The sequence below is a fragment of the Anabas testudineus genome, chromosome 2 (assembly GCF_900324465.2).
Source record: "Anabas testudineus chromosome 2, fAnaTes1.2, whole genome shotgun sequence".
In the NCBI taxonomy this organism is placed as follows: domain Eukaryota; kingdom Metazoa; phylum Chordata; class Actinopteri; order Anabantiformes; family Anabantidae; genus Anabas; species Anabas testudineus.
The window spans coordinates 10,306,581-10,325,523 of NC_046611.1; the positions used below are offsets into that span (position 1 = coordinate 10,306,581).

The following is an 18,943-nucleotide window of genomic DNA, read 5'->3' on the forward strand; positions in this document are numbered from 1 at the left end:
ATTTGTAGTTTTACCAAAATGTAATTAAAGAAGGAAACATTTATTTTTGAGGTCCTTGTACAAAGTTATCTATACCAAATCGTAGTAAAGTAGAAGTAAAAGTTATTAAAAATGCAATTAAAGAAATGTAAAATAAGTATGCATATCATATGCATCATTAGCTAAATCTAAATAAATTATCAAATATAAAGAAACTTTAATAATAAATAAATAGTTTTTCAAAGTGGAGCTCATTTTGACTATTTTATATAAGGCTGGACTGTGAAATCATTAACAAGACATATTTTATAAGCTCGGTGTGGCAACACTAACTTTACTAACATTTTCCCTGAAGAAAAATAGGTTTTAATATTTAAAGTCTTTCTTTTATGTCTCTGGAGACCTTTGTTTTTCTCTTACTTTTACTTTTCTGTTTCATCTCTAGGTCCTTTTTGAAATAGTGTCACCAAGGTTCCATAAATAAATTACATGTAATGTGTCTTGATTTGTAAAGTTAAAAATATCGAGCTGATGTTAAGGATTAGTTCGTTACAGTAGATTAAATTACAGATTACAGATTACAGATTATATTGGAATTAAATTCCTACAGGAATCAGGACAAAACCAGACTCGCCATTAAACCCTGTGACCACCAGGTGGCGCCGCGGCGCCCCTCGCTGCCCATCCCACTTCACGTCGCCTACAGAATTGATTGCGTTTTAGCAAAGCTACGTTAAATGCATCACACTGCAGCTAATAGTGAAAAACGTTTCACTGTTGGTTACGAACATTATTTCAAACTAGTAAAATTAAAAATAGCACATTTTGGCAAAATATGTCAACGTGAATATTCCCTTCCGGAAGCACGGGGCCCTCTTTCCACGTGAAACTGCGTAATAAAAACAAAATAAAAATAAGATGCATTAAAAAAGTCACCTGTTTTCACCACATGTCGACACATTTATCTATTTCCAACATTTAAAAACGTACTTTGGTGCGTTTCTTCTTCACAAACGTCGTTGAGCCGAGCACTTGGTTTTATTTTGAAACACCGCACGGAGCGGAAGTCGCCTGGTCGCGCTCTCTAGCTTGACGCACTTCGTCTGGGTCACGCTGCAATCGAGCCGGATGTTTTGCGACGCCAGTGTGCGATGGGAACATTTGCTCATTTCATCGCAGAGCTAAGCGTGCGGCTCCAGCGGCGGCCCCTGACCAGGTGAGTTACCTGCAGCGGGCTTTGTGTGAGCGCACCTGTCGGCGGAGACGAGCCGCAGCAAGGTGCGGGTGAAAGCTGCAGGGAGGTCGTGACGGTGTTGGTTTGCAGTGACCGTGCACGCCCCTGCGCGTCCCCCCCACCACCCCAACATCCATTATATAGTTTGTGCACATTGAAGCTCGTTCAACAGGCGGGTGGTGCGGGTGGTGCTGCTGTCCGTGTTGAAAGTTAACCTCGAGATGCAGGTGGTGTGATTTTTTTTTTTTTTTAATGGGAGGAAGCGGAGCGGGAGCTGTGGAGCGAACGAGGCCTGAGCTCGTTGTCGGTGGATGCGTGAGCGGACACAAACACACACACTGTCCAGTTTGCAGCCGTGCATGTTGTTTCTGTCAGCTGTGTGTTTGCTCCACACTCACTGGTACTGAGGATGAGGAGGATGAAGAGCAGTCCAGCTTCACATGGATAAGATGCAACACTCGTCCTTAATCCTGTCTCTTAACTTCTGTCTCCTGACTCCACATTTAATGTGCTGACTGGAGATCCACAGTGTTTTAAAGGCTAAATCAAACTTTTATCATCCATAAAGTTCACAAGCAAAGATAAAGAGTGAGCGGTGGTGTTTCAGCCCTGTGGCTCCTCATAAAGGCTTCATCTGGTCCTTTTCTATATCATGAGTGTTGATTTCACTGACATACACCGGTGAGCTTTGCCATGTTATCTTAACTTGTTTTTGTCGGGGTCTTCATTGCTGGGTGGAAATGCAAGAGGTCAGAAGAGAGGTCACGAGGGCAAAAGGTCTCCTTCTGTCGCTTCGACGTGGGTCAGATAGTAGATAAATCATTTTTTAAATAATAATAATTGAAAGTACCTGTATTATTTGGTTATTTTTTTGTTCCCCATTCTCAGTTGTGATGATTTTGGGACAATGGAACAAGCAGCTTCAAGGAGTCGTTGGGTTCTAGGAACGTCTGCAGGTCAGCTTACTAAGAAAATTCATCAATAATGAAGAGCAGCGGCTTTGTTTCGTGCTCAGTTGTCTCTGAGATCATCTTGTCGCTGCTGTTTGTCGAGAGCAGCACACAGCTGTTTGTCCGGACAGATGGTCTAGAGAGAGCTCCTGTGTCTGTGTGTCTGTGTGTTTGGAGACGGTGCAGTCGGTCACCTGCTCCATCACCCTTATCTGAATCTGCGAGCTGACTCACAGCACACTCTTATTTAATCAGGCAGTTGTTTTCCTGTCGAGCCACTGAGCTGAAAATACACTTATTTTATTTGGCAAGTCGTCCGAGAAGAACAAACACTGAAACGCACCACGTGCTTACAGGAAACCGCTTCTATTTGCTTTCTGCAGCATGCAGCCCCTCGGTACCATCTTCTCGTTTCATTCTCACCTGATCATGCAGAGAAAGGTCAGCTACACGGCACAGAAGCAGCACTTCAGCTGGTTGTATTCATGGCATTTTGTTGTTTCCCCGCTGTCCCTGCTGAAAGCTTGTGACCGCAGCTGTGCGTGGGAGAAAAAATGATCAACAGTGACATTAAGAGGTTTGTTTGCTGTACAACAACCCCATTACTGAAGCTGATGTTCCTCTTTAGGAAAATGGACCCCCAGTGGCCCCTCATGTGGCACATTTTTCAATTAAAACTATAAACCCCCTCAAGCTGGATCCTTCTAGCTACTGGCAGGGCTCAGAGGGCTTCTTTTCTGTGTCCCCATCCCCCAGAATCTAGGATCATAACTTCAAGTTCCCTTTAGCCCCATAGCCTTAGTCAACCTGAGCACCACACAGATAATGGGTCAGCTAACGAACACAGCAACAGCTCATGACAGAAGAAGCTGTGAAACAAAAACAGAGCAGCGCTCACAGCGGCATTACCGACAACCTCCACAGCAGGAGTCAAAGTATCACCATCCACCAACTGAAGAGGCTTTAAGTCAGCAGTACGAGTCAGAAAGCCGGCTTACAAACCGTACTGGGACAAAGACGAGGTAAAAATGAATCCAAAAAAATGAATCCAGATGGAAAAGGAGAGATTAGGTGCAGGAAGTCACTCGTGCCACTTGTTCTAAATGTGATTTAGTAAAGACTATGTGTTTGGAGTTTGCACACAGCTCAGATATTTAGTCTCAGTGTGTTTTTCTTCAGCTTGTTCGGTGCCTTTTTGAACTTCTTTGAAAAAGCAGTTGATGTCATGTTAGTGAAATCGTCCGGTCTGTGTGACACGTGCAACTTTTAAAACCTAAATATCTGTTTGCATCTGTGAGACGGGTTCTTTTTCGTCCTGGTAAAATAATTCAGATTCTCCACATTTGAGCTTCGAAATCGCACAAAGGGCAGAAAGACAAAGATTTGTGCTTCCGAGTCATCGGCCCTAAGTGTGCCGCGACAATGAGGAACAGGTCCCCTCCTCATCCTCATTAGGACATAAAACTTTTTGAAGTCCTTCACCCCCCATGCTCGTTCTTTTCTTCTTTCAGCCCAGCCACACTCTCCTCTTTCCTCCTGCACTCTCTTAAAGGCCACGCTAGTCTTTCAGCCATCCTCGGGCCTTTCTTTCTGTTTGAACCCCCTCCGCCCCCGCCCCCACCCCAAGCCCGACACAAAGAGAGGAGAGTGACTGTGGTGCTCTGTAGCCAGGTGTTCTCCATTGCGGCCCCGGGCCCTAATAGCACCAGCCCTCACACTGCAGCTGCCCTCCCCAGCCTCTCATTGTATAGCCCCATTGTTCACGCGCCCACCCCCTCGTTGATTCATCGGCCACACAGGGAAAGCCCTTTCAGGCTGGAGGAGAGGAGTGTGTGTGTGCTGGTGCACGTTGAGTACGCGTGCCTTGGGGAAACTGGGTGTTTCAGGCATTTGCCCACAGCCACTCCCCCTCCTCCTCATCCTCCTCCTCCTCCCGGCGCCTCACTGCAAGGCCTCTGCGCTCCGATTGGTGGAGGAGCAGCCACTCTAAACGAGGGAATGGCAGACATTGTTGTTCCATCTGTTCTGCCACTCATTGTCTAACTTGCCTGCTTCTGTAGGAGAAGCCTGAGCTCTGGAGGGCACCCGGACACTGAGGACAGAGGAGTTTGACTGCAGTTGGATGCTCTGCGCTTTTCCTGCAGCAAATACAAACATCAGCCTTGGATGCGGCTCCTGTGGGAACTTTCTGACTTGTTTTGTTTGTTTATTTTTTTCTCTGCCAGTTCTCCAAGTACTTTCCAGGCTGGTATTCAAGGATTTAAATATGTGGACATATGCTAAGGTACTTTTACTGACCTTTTAAGATCTGGTAAGTGTGATATGAGTCTGAGTCACCATCTGTCTGCTTACAACGTGATTTTCATGCTGTTGTTTTCTTGTGTCTCTAAGGATATTGGGGGAATTCCTTCTGTGTAGATGTTTTGATCTCAGTTTCAGTCAGATCAGACAGTAAGCCTGTCTCACTGATACTAAGGCCATTGAGATGATGCAAAGTAGTGTTTCCTGCACAACAGGTTGCTCCTTCACAGCCAGCCTGGTCGTGTCTCTTCAGCCCTGTAGCATCATAAATCAGTTAAATCCTGACATAACTAAAATAACTGCATGAGCTAAATTACCAGATTTCCTTGAGTTTGAATAGACCACAGTCTTGTAGAGTTAGCACAGATGCACTTAAGAATAAGAGGAGAAAATCTGATGCTAGTTTTCAACGTGACATTTACAAAGTACGAAGAAATGCAGCTTGACATGTCAGATGGGACGCAGTGGTCGACCACTGCGGTATCAAGAAATCTTGGTGTGCAGCCCAGAATCATAGGAGGCTGTAAAGCACCTGCATGAACTTTGCTTAACTGTTGCTGTTAACAGTGGCGGGGGGGCGGCGGCTGTGATGTGGTGATACTGGGAGGAGGTAACAAAAAGTAACCTTGTTTTTATCTGGGTCACATGAGACTGAAGGAAGCGAGATTTGCATTGGCTAAAGAGGCCTTGGAAAGAGTGTGTGTGTGTGTGTGTGTGTGTGTGTGTGTGTGTGTGTGTGTGTGTGTGTGTGTGTGTGTGTTCAGTGACTGTCCTGCTGCGTCTTTCTTCTCGCTCTGTTGGCTATGTGGAGACAGGGGTGGTGTGTGTTTGTGTGTGCGAGAGAGAGAGAGAGAGAGAGAGAGAGAGAGCGAGCGAGGGGAGACACCAGTTGCAAGTATCACTCAGCAGACATCTGTTACCCTGCTACTGGCGGGGAAAACCTAGCGCGTCATCTAGATGCACAGAGACAGAGACACACACACACACACCATTACCCTAGCCTTACCATAACCTTAACAATCACAAATAATTGCTTAATCCCAACCCTAAAACTTAGCTTAAGGCTGAGTGTAGGCCTGTTAGTGGATTTTGTGATTTGCACAGATTTTATTGGACTTTTTGACACTTTTATCCAAAGTGACTTACGAGGCATAAGCAGGGTAAAGGACCCCTACTGGAGGCAGACCATAGCCGGGATTCGAACTCCAGTCTCCTGCATGGAGAGAGATTTGGGGATTCAATGACTGTGGCAAAGTAAAATGTGTCACAGACACATAAAGACTACGTCCCCGGCCCCCTTTCACAGTGCGTTTTGCAGTGTTGTGTGTGCAGCGACATACCTCCAGACTGTCCCCCCCAAGTCGTCCCTGTCTCCTTTCCAGACTTCCACAATCAAACCCCCCTCTGTCCCCCACTGCACACACTTACACAAAGATGCCACATACAAAGCGCTGTAAAGACTGTGTTACATATTCATTACTACCTCCGTGAAAGTGTGTGTGTGTGTGTGTGTGTGTGTGTGTGTGAGCTGGCTGATGTTTGAAAGATGCACCCACTCAGCCTCGACCTGCCGTTGGCCCATTAAGACAAGACCTGATCTGAGGATCCCACAATGCATTTTTCTCTGGAGCTGGAAGTTTTATTTATTTATTTATTTATTTTTAAATCCTAAATTTAAAAATACACACTGTGCAGCTCCAAAAGGAATATAATCATATAATTTGTTCAAAGTGTAAAAAAAATCGAATTAGTTGACACAGTAGCTCCAACTTGTCTAAAGCAGAAAGTTTGGAACAGTAATAAAGTGGATCAGACGATGACGCCATAAAAATCTGCCATATGTGAATATTTGCTTAGTTTTACTTAGTTCAGCAGTTAATATGTAGCTAACAAAACAACAGACAAAACCGTTTAAATCTGAAATCTTTGCTCTGTCGTGGCCATTTTTTCACTTAATAAACAAAACAAGTGTCTAAACTCTTAGCACGTAATCATAATGAACTGTCATCGTCTTTTTTAATGACGTGCTTGGTGCTGGTTCAGGCTGGTTTGTTGTTTTTGACACTAGTATCTATATATCTATATAATATAATATCTATATGCTTTTAGTTTTATTACAGATCCCAAAATCGTTTTACACACTTAAATAATAAACAATGAATGGTAGAATAAACAATCACAAATCTGATCTGATTAGGTGCCAGTTCTTTGCCTTAGGGCTTCGTTTAATCCACATATTTATATGACAAACCTCCATAAAGTGGATTTATTTTAAAACCAGGTTAAAACATTATGTCTGAGATTTAGTCAGGGTTAAACCTTTAATTGAAGTTGCACAACTTAGGGTCTTTATTCATGTCTAATTATTATTATTGTTATTATTAATATTAGCATTTCAAAAAATGTTTATTTCTAACACAGGTTGTAAAATGTGCTGCAAATGCACTGAACAAGTTTAGTTTTGACAGATATTATTTTCTGGAATAAAAGCAAAACAGATATTTTGTATAAAAATAAAACCGATTAGTTTATTTTAGGAGACTTGTCTTATTTTCTCTTTAGTATATTCACTCTGTATCATTCCTATTTTACTTGGAACCAAACTAGTAAGCTTAATAGATGCACTTGTTTAACTTTTGTATTTATTCTCTCAGGGTATCAGCTGCAGAGTACTGATCCAATAGTGTGTGAGGATGTGTTCTGAAAACCTTCAAGTCATCTGGTGAATGCCTGAAGACCGTCAATGTAGTTAATGAGTGATACTGTACCGCTGTTTGCATCCTTGACCTGAGTCATTGGTGTAATGTCATGATAATGTTCAACTGGCTCAGGTCAGGCCTGAGAGAAACTGGGAAGACGGTTTGGATGTGTCAGTTCAGACCATCAACAGAGCGGAGTGCAAATGGACCGGTCCCAATAGCCCCGCTCTCTCCACAGCAGCATGAGTCACTTAGTGAGGCAGACGTTGGGTGTGTGTATGTGTGTGTGTGTGTGTGTGTGCGCACCATCAACACCCACAGTGGTTGATGCCAAGGTCCCAGTCCTAATCACTCCTGCAGGTCTATTGTTGTCTCGGGTGGTGGGGTGGGTTGCCAATGAGGCACACTTAAAGCCCCTCCCTCTGCCACATCAGACCTGTGTGTGTGTGTGTGTGTGTGGCAGGTCGCTGACTGAACGCTCCTGCCTCTGTCTTGGCATTTGGAAGAGAGAATGCTTTCAACAGCTGTAGCTTAGCAACAGTAGCTCGGCCATGTTGCTAGGCAGCCCTTTTTCATAAAATGCGCACTCACTCACTCACTCACTCCATCCCCCCCCCCCCCCCCCCCCACATCCCCATCCCGCTCGCCCCCCCACATCCCCATCCCGCTCGCCCCCTCTATCTCTAAGTCTCTTCCCCTTTCGTCTGTTTTGTTGAGATAAGGTGGGTTTCAGTTATGTTCTGGGTTCAGGCTCAGATTTAAAACGCTCACAGCTGCACAGTTGTTTGATTTCAACATGGTGAAACACAGAGTTGTTATTACTGATAATGTAACATTAAATGATTTTTACAAGCTCTGAGTTTAATGTGAACTGAAGACAGTTGAGTCATCAAACATCAGTTTACTGCACTGGTTTCATGAGCTCATACAAACTTTCTTGGAATTTTTTGTGCAGCTAAAGCTTCGACACCGCACCAGATCCCATGTCTGTGGTTGTTGAATGCAACATGATGATTGGCCTCAGAGCCCCCCAGTGTTTTTAATGAGTGACTCTACCACCCCAGTGGTAAGAAGCATATGGGCTTTAATTACCAGACATAACGCGAGGGGGGAAGGGTCCATCGGCCCCAGTGCTAACGGCTTGTTATCTTTTTATTTTTTCAGTTCACCCTCTGTTCCCTCTTAGATTAATGTGCTGTGGCATGGCCCTTTAAAAACACACGGGGGCCAGTCTAAAAAAAACAAAACAAAAAAAAAAACGCGGGAGCCCATTAATTAGGTGGAGAGGCCCCGTCGGCTCTTTGTGTCAGCCAGTCCAGGCCTAAGTGGAGTCCCTCACTGCCCCAGACAGTCAGTCAGTCAGAGTATTAAAGGGTAAACATCAGTTCAGAGCTTCACAGCGTTGGGACAGTTTACCTAAGAAATAATGATGTCATTTCCCTAAATGCAAATTTTCAGTTTACAAATAATTTTCCAGGCATTTCATTGAACAGATGGCTTTTGTAAAAGACACTATACTTAAGCTTTCACTCAGATTAAGTAGGGGCTTACCCATTTTCCCAGGAGGTGTCACATGTTACCTTATCATAATGTATATAACAAACAGATTAGCATTAGAGAAGGAAATGTAGAGCACTCCACTGCTCTGCAGAATTCCTTTCATCATTGTTGTCAGTCAGCGTATTTGTGTTTATTACTGTCCCTCGATATTAATCACCGGTCTAAGCTGGTTTTAGGGCCCATAATGAGTTCTTTTTTCCTCTTACACCCACATTTACTCCTCCTTTCTGTCTCTCTTTAGGTACCAATGAGTCGAGCTTTGTGAGTGGGCAGCAGTCAGCCCGGTGTGCTGGATGTCTGTGACACATCCATGGGCCAGAAGGACCATGTGGAGGCAGGAGCAGGCCACATCCTCGACCTGGGGCTGGATTTGGAGTATCTCTACGTAGCAGGGGCTGACCGGCAGGCTGGTGGTGCTGACGGGCCCCCTCCTATGGAGGAGAAGGGGGAGAGCTCCGGCAACAGCTGCACCACCAATTTGCCTCCGCCGGCTGTGGTGGAGGACAGTGCTGGGTCCGATGCAGAGTGCGAGCCGGCGCCGTCTTCCAGGTCCACCCTCGCTGCCGACCCCGATGGAGGAGAGGGAGGCTCAAGTCACAGTAAGAACACCCACCAGCCGCTTTGTCGGACCCAGTGTGTGGACTTAGGAACTGAGGGGCCTCCTGAGCCCCCATCTGAACTCTCATCAGGGATAGAACACGACACTCCTGCCCAGTCCCCACCCAGCTCCCCATCTAAGCTCCGGCCCGAGCCTCCGTCAGTTCCCCCCACATCAGAGCCCACATCTGAGGTAGGTGGGAAGGAATACCAGGCTAAGCTGGACTTTGCCCTGAAGCTGGGCTACTCTGAGGAGACTGTGCGACTGGTGTTGTCCAAGCTAGGCCCCAACACCCTCATCAACGACATACTGGGAGAGCTGGTCAAACTGGGCACCAAGTCGGACAGTGAGCAGTCGGCTGGGTCGTTAGCCTCTACGTCATCCTCTTCATCCTCCTCGTCGTCATGTGGTTGTTCTGAATTGCTGGATGGCCAGAGGTCAGACTCGCCCTGTCTTTCAGACTCTCTGTGTGACCAGGACAACCTGCGGCCAATTGTGGTGGACGGCAGTAATGTAGCTATGAGGTGAGCCGTCTGTGAACACTGTTGTAATTAAGACATGTACTTCAGTTACTGTAAAACTTATTTAATCCACACATTAGTTAAGTGTTACATCACAGTATATGTATAAATCGCTGTTGTGCCCTACATTAAAACCCCAAATTTTAATTTGATATGTCCTGTAGTCATGGCAACAAGGAGGTGTTTTCATGCCAGGGCATTCAGCTGGCAGTAGATTGGTTCCTAGAGCGTGGTCATCATGACATCACAGTGTTCGTACCTGCTTGGAGGAAAGAGCAGTCCCGCCCCGATGCTCCTATAACAGGTCAGTACAAAAAGCAGTGACACTGTAACAGTAACACACACGTACAATATGAGATTAATCAAACCTTATTCTAACAACACCGTAACTCCGTCCTCCACAGATCAGGAGATCTTGCGTCGCCTAGAGAAGGAAAAGATCCTGGTCTTCACTCCCTCGCGGCGTGTCCAAGGTCGCCGCGTGGTCTGCTATGACGACCGCTTCATTGTGAAGCTGGCTTATGAGTCAGACGGCATTATTGTCTCCAATGACAACTATCGAGACCTCGCTAACGAGAAGCCTGAGTGGAAGAAGTTCATTGACGAACGGCTGCTCATGTACTCCTTTGTCAATGACAAGTGAGTAGAGGTGGATTAGTGAGGGACGGGCTTTGACAATATGACAGATCTGTGTGACGTGCTGTCCAAACAACTGTGACATTTATGGCTCATTTTCAATTCAAAGTAGTAACTGAATGGAATATGAAAGGCCATCTGTCAATTAGCTTTGACATTTGTTATAACAAATATCACAACTGACATTTTTCACTGGGTTTTGAATGGAGAATTATTATTATGCACAGTTTCTCCAATCAGTTTCCACTGCAAATGAGAGATGTAATCTGAAGAAAGAGCATCACTGTCTTTCTTATCTCTTAGGTTCATGCCCCCAGACGACCCTCTTGGTCGGCACGGCCCCAGCTTAGACAACTTCCTGAGGAAAAGACCGGTCATGCCTGAACAGAAGAAACAGCCTTGTCCATACGGTGAGAAAACATATGCACAAAAGTCATATACTGTAAATACACGTGGTGGCACCACGCAGTTTCAGACATGCTGATTCAACTGCACGAACACTCTGGAAGATGTAGTTTGTGCTGCTGTTGAACTGTATTGTATTTCTGCTTGATATAAATGGAATGATAACAGAAAGCTCTCCCAGCAAACTGCAGCTCAGCACAAACTAAATCCTCCAAAATGAGCATCCAGTTCATACAGATAGTTGTTCATGTTTGCCTTGTCATGTATAGGTGTTAAAGGATTAGGCCAGTGATTTTCTATCATGCTAATGTTATTGTTAATAGCATGACTAAAACCATCCATGCATTGCATCTAATAAACACATTCACCTGAACACTGGTTCACTTCAGCTGCAATATTTATTAATTCAAAAATCTGAAATGTTGTGAATTAATAAATACTACAACTGACTTCACATTTCTTCATCTCAAAACTATAAAAACACATCAGTGAGTCACAACATTACACAGATCAGGTGGCATGTGTCTTTATAGCACTGTAACTTCAGCTCCACAGATTAATATTTATCTTTTCTTGCCTGTTCAACTTTTTAAAAGACCTTGTGTAAGTGAGGATACCTCCCTGCATTTGGAGCACAAAGACATTTCAACTGTTACTGCAACTGTTGCATTTTATTCATAGTGAATAAACGAGTTACTCAGTGCAGTGGTGTAGCTCACTGATGTGTTTTTAATACAGTGGAGGTCTGTGGCACAGAAGAATAAGCTGAATAAACTAACAGAGATTTATAGACATTAAGGTTTGTAGACACAGTTTATGGTCATTAAATCTTGAAAATCACGACCTTATAATTTACTGGGAGAAACATATAGGAGAAACTAAAAAAAACATTTCACAAGTGTGTAGACCGCCAGTTTTAGTGTATATGGGCAGAACTGAGCTCTGGTAGAAACACTGTTGTATCTATATTTACTATATCGTTACCCAAACAGCTGTTGGCAGCAGCAGAGCATATTACTTTAAAGACGAAGACATTTGATTGGCATTTTCACCTCATACTGTTCTCTGTGTGTTCAGTGTAAAGAAATGTCTTCTAGCCATGTTCTGTACATTGTTTATATATTGTTTACAACCTATATTGCGACTACAGTAATTTTGTATGAGCAGAGAACAGCATCAGGTTAATCTGGGAACACAGACATTTACATAGATAATCTAGTTACTGTAAATCTGCATAAACATGCAGCAGGGGTCCAATCTGATTGTCCTGATGTATTTTGGAATCATGGCTCACAGATTATAACCGTATACTAACGGAATATGCTGCTGTTTGAATCTGACTTCTTGTTGTTCGATCTAGCCACTCCACTATGCTACCGCCTGCAGTCTTTTGTCCTCCACATGTGCTCTTGTAAAAACCTGATTAGAAACACTGTTACACACACACACACACACAAGCGAAATGGTGTTCTCCAGGAAAAATGTACCTGCAGAAATCGGGTACTTGAGAAAGCGGAATAGTACCTGGTTACTTAACTGCATGTAAACACACAGATAATGACATATGTGAGAGCTTTTGTGTACTTACTATGTAATAAAACTGAAACTGTTCCTCTTTGCTCCAGGAAAGAAGTGCACTTATGGCCACAAGTGTAAGTACTACCACCCAGAAAGAGGTGCCCAGCCTCAGCGGGCTGTGGCTGACGAGCTGCGAGCCAGTGCCAAGACCTGTGTCACCACAAAGAACCAGGGAGACACTGGGTTGGTGAAGAGTCACAGTGTGCCAGCGGGCAGCATTGAGGCAAAAAAAGGTGCCCCAAAAAGGCAGTCGGACCCTAGCATCCGAGCTCTGTCATACAGTGACGCTGAGGAGAAGCTGCTGGCTAAAGGGAGGGCTGAAAGTCAGAAGAACAGTTTCTGTGGTGGTGTTGGCAGCAGCAGTAGCAGTGGGAGTACAACCATGTCCCCTGCCCCAGGAGGCCCTCCATCCAGTCTTAGCCTGCCCCAGGACCAACAGCCCAGAGCAGCCACTCCTCATGGTCTCCTACCAGCCCCCAGCCATGAGCTTTACCCCCACTGTGAGTCCCCAGACCTGAGCTACTACTCAGTAACACGTGCCTACTCTGGGCTGACCCTGTCGTCTAGACGGAGCCCCGACTGTCGCTTCCCCAATGACACAGATCTGAGGCTCGGCTCGATGGGCTCAGCCGGCTCCGAGTGCGGCAGCGAAAGCAGCGTGAGCTGCAGCAGCAGCAGCTGTGACTCATACACTGAGAGGCCGTGTCCTGGATGCCCCCCAGACACCTTACTGGAAGACAGTGTCCATTTTGCCAATCCTCACAGTCGTCTGTATCCCCATCATGCCACATCAAACCATGAACTCTGTGGCCTTCATCCTGTTGATTACACAAACATCCAGCACAGTCACACATCTAATACTGGTGTGCACAGTTACCACCTGAGTGTGGCACGTGGCCAGAGCTGTGTTCACGATCAGCCGCCGCCACCAGATGCTCCCCCAAAGCGCCCTCTCTACCCCTTACCCCCTCATCTCCAGCACCAGCCCCTTGCTACACGTTCCAGCTGCCCAGGCGACTACCACTCCCTGCCCCAGTCCAGCCCTCACCCCCCTGGCTCTCCTCTTGGCCGTTGCCTGGCACCCACGCGAGCGGAGAGTGTGTCGGACTCACATCTGTATGAACACCTCTCTACGTCGCACCATCACCACCGACCAAAGACTCTGCCCAGCTGGGACACATACTACAGGCAGCCGCCAATGCCACCGTCCCATTACGAGCCGTCTGCCTATCAGAGCCTGCCAGACACACGGCAGTCCTCCTGGCACACCCCTCCTTGGGCACAAGAAGGCTACGCCCAGCACCACTCCTCACACCCAGCTCTCCACCCATCCCCGACACATTACCTAAACCATCCACCGCCTCTGGGCCACTCTCCTCACCCACCACATCCATCCAGCACCCCTCTCCCACCATACAGCCCTCACCTCGCGGTGCCCTCCCATGCTCCTCCTTCATACTTGCCGCAGCACACAGATTCCCCTGTACATAGCCGCTACGGAGACGCGAGAGAGAAAGTGTACATCAACCTGTGTAACATCTTTCCCTCTGAGCTGGTGAGCCGAGTGATGGCCAGGAGCCCTCACATCACAGACCCCCAGCAGCTGGCAGCTGCCATTCTGGCAGAGAAAGCCCAAACAGGATACTGAAGAATGGAAAGCGAACATCTGAGGAAACGTTTATTCCCTCTAGAAAACAACAGCAGCTCCATATTCTGCATAGAAAGAAGAAAATACAAACTGTAATTGGTTAGTTGGCATCTGCAGACAAATTGTAACTTGCCTTTGCAGTACTTGAAAGCACGATTAAATACTGGAATGCTTTGTCGTATGACATTAATGAGACAATACGTAAGTTTCCAGGATAAGATGCTGAAGATAATCCCAGTCTAGCTCTAGTCACTGTGCAGCGACAACTAAATCAACTTTAAGAAGTGTGGAGAGAGATAAAATGAGTGAGTTGGACACAAAGTGCAAATTGAAGACATAGTTCTACAACTGCTCCGTTAATATTTATTTAGTATCTTATGTGTCTTTCACATGCAGAACTTATGTGTTAAATTTTAAAGGCACTTTTTTGTTTTCCCAGAAAAACAGAACAAAGTTGGGTACAACATACATTAAACATAATAATGAATAATGTCCTCCACCTTTATGAACAGCTTCCGAACTTGGGACTATACAGTGTCCTTACTCTCAGACCTTAAGTCAAGCTGTAGTCGATTTTTATTTTGCATGTATGTAGCACCAGATACATGGGATTTTTTTAAATTCACTTGAAGGTGTCGATCACAAAGTGTCAGTTTTCAATCTTAATTTTAAATAGACTTCTGTGATTTTTCTTTATTCCCCATCTGGTACTCCATTGTCCCGGGATTGTTTCAAACTACAATTTGACAAAGGTCTGTGTATTATATTAATCTCTGTGACTGTTGTGCAGCTGTTTGTGGGTTTTTTTCCCCCATGTTGGTAAAAATAGGTGTCTGAAAGATTGTCGTCTTATTTGAGATGACATCGGTATTTTGGTCAGAGTTGTAGCTGTAGAGATGGGTGACCCTGTCGTGTGTACCTTAGTTTTAGTAAGGGACATCTCTCTCTCTCTCTCTATCTTTCTATCACACTCTCTCTCTCTCTCTGGCCCTTTATTTTGGGTCAACTCTGGTTTCTGCTACAGACAGAGCACATCTCTGCATCAGTAAGTGAAAACCTGTATGTACTGTAAATATATTTAACAGATCCCCCTGCTGTGCTTTTGGCTAACAGCATATACTGATGTCTGTAGCAGATCCCAGCTGAATCCATGCTAGACAGAGAAAAACCTTGTTTGATACAAATTGTATCATTAACTAAGTCACTGATGTTATATACAGTACATGGACTTCTTGATCCGTATTTATCAAACACTCTTGATGTATCCGCTATATGATAAAGTGCACTGACAACAGTTCTGCTCCAATTGAGATGTTCCAACTTTTAAAGTAGCTTTGAGACAATTACTTTACATATGTTATAAAACAAAAGTTGTCTGCCTACTATGTTTAGGTGTCACAACTTCTTTATCTGTGATTTTGGGTTTAAAGCTGGCTTATTTTTTGCAGAAGATTTTTTGGTTGCTCGACTTTTTAAAGACACAAAGTTTGGTCTTGGCCCATTTTCAAGCATTTGTAGCCTCTTTATTGGGCCAAAAAATTGATATCCTTAGTTCAAATAACCCATAACTTTCTAAATGAAAGAGAAATGGTGAATTATTAGTCACTATTTCTCTAAATCATTAATTTTAGTGGACAGACATCAAGCATGTACAATAAGCTAAATTTTTATAGTTGTCAGTCCCATATCCGATGGTGGCCATTTTGAATCTCTCTGACACTTTACTGAACGTCCACATGAGCATTTGCAAACATACAAAGTTATTTTTCCCCCCCAAGATTTAACTTGAACCATAAATTACAGTCACTAAAGAACTCATCAGGATTACAACTGCATGTGCAACAGGATGTTTAGCTAGTTAAATATTTTACAGACAAATAGCTAAATTTGTTACAGAGGATTACAGAGTGGCGACTTGAATAAATTCCCTAAATGAAGAAAAGTTTTGCATGTTAAATTAGAAGCGCTGTGGCGAACAGTGCACTGACAAAACACGCACATGCTTGTTTTAATAATAATGTTTATCAGATTCTCATAGCTGACCAAACAGAGCCCACGCAAAGTGTAAACAAAGTTCAAAATGGCCACTAAGGAAGTGAAGTCTACCGAGTGAGCTCGTCATACAATTCATCACAAGCCAGCTATATATAGCCCACCGTTTTCTTTCTTGTCCAACGTGTCACCTGTACAAATACTGAATAGTTGTACAATAACACGTGCTGATGATGAGAGAGAACCTTTGTGTGTATTGAAGAAGCGCCTTCTCTCTGGCCTCCTGGCACTGTGTGTCAGTGTGGCACCTGAGTGTGGGCCCAAAGTAATGCCTCTTCATGGCATTGTGCTTATGACACATCCGATACTCTGAACTATGTTCAGCTAACTGTTATGCATGTTTTGATTTGTTTTGGTTTCTGCCTGTTTGATTTGTGTACATAGTTGTGTTTTTTGTCCTGGTAGTTTGTCCTTGCCTTTACAGTGACATGATGCTAGTTGTTGAGATGCCCGTACCCAAAACGGGCTTGTTTTATTTTATATATGTGTAAATATTGATTTCAGTATAGTGTTCTTCTCTAACATACAGTAGAAAGTCAAATGGTAATATTTTCTGTTTTCTATTAATGGCCTAACACTTACTCCAAAGGACAAAGACGCTTGTTTCGGAATGAGTCCCATTTTCTTCTGACATGGTTTTGCTTTGGAAGTGCACTTGGCCAGAGATAGTGATAATGGAACTCATTCGTTACGATTACAGTGCTGTACCTGTCACTACACTCTAGTAAGATTAAAAATTTGGTTTTAAATATTTATATTTTACCGCTAGATAAATACTGTAACTGATTATTGTACCATTCAGCTATAACGTGTGACTGTTTATTAAAGATGCTATTAAACATCTGTTGACACTGTAGTATACTTTGTTACTTTAAACAGGCACTTTGTCTTACTGACTGTACTCTGTGCAACTTTATAGTATACACATATACTAGTTTGATGTGAAATGTAGAATGTATACTGTACTATACATTTCACATCAAAATGACCACTACAGTTATTTAAACGCTGTACTTACTAGTGACCTTCTAGATGATTCTGCAAAAAAAAAACATAAGACAAGCTTATAAAATACAGTGCATTATGTTTTTCACTTTTGCCCCGACAACAAAAGCAGCCAAGTCGATCTCCTTGTCTCATTGAAAACATAAAGACAAAGAGTGACTGCCTCCAAATGTTTTGAAATGCTTAAATTTACGTAAATGTTGTGGCCCAAAGAGAAAAACTTGTCTAATTATTTACAAAAGATATTTGTACATTATGAGAAGTATCTGATATATTTTATACCCTTTGTGTGAGAATATACTGGACTAAACTGGCTACAGTGGCTTCACAAAGTAGGTTATATTTTAGATTTAATTTTAAAAATCTCTAAAAAAGCACATGACCTCAGACCAAGGGACCAAGATTTTCTTTTTATAACATTGACCTGAAGCCAAAACAACTGTCGAGAGTTAGATTTTATATTCAGCATTTGTGATCTGACATTTTAAAGATCAAATTATTAAAATAATTGACAAAAATATTGTTACTGTATACGATACTTTTAATTAAGTTTTATATAAAGTGCGTAGTAAGATGTTTTGTTAATATACTAGTAAAAAACTGGTTGTTTTTCATTAGAAGTCATTTAGTTGAAAGAAAAATAAATGTTTTTACTTAAGACTATAATACAACAAGATTACAAAAAGTTAAGGAGTCTAGATTCTTTACAACCCATTAAATCTGTTACACTGAAGAATACATATGACGTAAATGTTCAAAATTTAAAATTTTTATTTGTGAACCAATGAAATGTGTTCCTATATTAAAGAACACTAGAATAAACATAACAAAATGAAAAGAAAAAAAACAAACAAACAAAACAAAACAAAACAAAACCTGACAGCTGGTGCTAAAGCAGACATCATAGACGCTGGGTTCATTGGAGGGGACAAGCCGATACCATGTTGGTGGAGAATAACTGAAACCTTGCAGCTTGGATGTGGAGAGTTTGGGGGTGTGGAAATGTCAACAGACGTTTTCCCCTCCAGTGAAGCTGTTCAGTATAGTGATGCTGGTTTAGAGTCTCTGAACACAATACAATACAAAACTATGAGCTGGAAGCACAGGATCTTTTTTTCCCTCCTGCTATGAGAAACAACACTAACAATGGCCACTGAAGATAAACACAAAAGGCAGGCTTCAGGGTCTTGTTTCATACAAGTGCTTTAACTTTAAAACTGGCTGTTTAAAAAAAAAAAAAAAAAAAAAATCTTACACCAGCTGTCAAGTTTAGAATAACAAATAGATATTTTTTTATTTTGTTAATAATAATAATAATTAAAAAAAACAGAACGCTTAATGTTTACTCGCTTCAAAAATGTCCCACTTAACCTATTTTGCTCCCCACAAAAGGTAGAGCCTATTTGTTGTCTAAACACAATGTTGTCAGATGAGAATTTAGGAGTTTAGAGGAAGAAATTGGCCTATTCTCCATTTTACTTTTACTGGAGAGCGATTTGAACACATCACAACAGTGAGGTCCTTTCACAATAACAATTACTCCAAGTCTCTCAGTCCCTAGAATCCACCGCAGGACTCCAGTCCGTCTCCGAGCAGACACTAAAGGCCATTTTAATTAAATTACAAGAGAACCTTCTTTTAGAAAGAGGTCTCACATCTAGGCAGCTCTGCAGACATAGACTGTCACCACCAACAACTCCAACCACAGGACCCTGTCATGGAACATATACGGGACAACTTCTTCTAATACTTGCACCATTAATAAATCCACCTCTTT

At 43.3% G+C, this 18,943-nt stretch overlaps 1 protein-coding gene across 3 annotated transcripts; it reads left to right on the forward strand.

Annotated features, from left to right (window-relative positions):
• Positions 1-1,090: 1,090 nt before the first annotated feature.
• LOC113164732 (probable ribonuclease ZC3H12C) lies at positions 1,091-17,004 on the forward strand. 3 transcript variants are annotated; one of them, XM_026364170.1, is made up of 6 exons: positions 1,091-1,195; positions 8,965-9,845; positions 10,007-10,146; positions 10,247-10,481; positions 10,782-10,888; positions 12,509-17,004. In XM_026364170.1, the coding sequence occupies exons 2-6, from the start codon at positions 9,034-9,036 to the stop codon at positions 14,107-14,109; spliced, it is 2,895 nt and encodes a 964-aa protein (XP_026219955.1). In that variant the 5' UTR covers positions 1,091-1,195; positions 8,965-9,033; the 3' UTR covers positions 14,110-17,004. The 3 variants fall into 3 exon arrangements, with proteins under 3 accessions (XP_026219955.1, XP_026219956.1, XP_026219957.1); XM_026364171.1 differs by lacking the exon at positions 1,091-1,195 and adding an exon at positions 4,173-4,474; XM_026364172.1 differs by lacking the exon at positions 1,091-1,195 and adding an exon at positions 4,173-4,447.
• Positions 17,005-18,943: the final 1,939 nt, after the last annotated feature.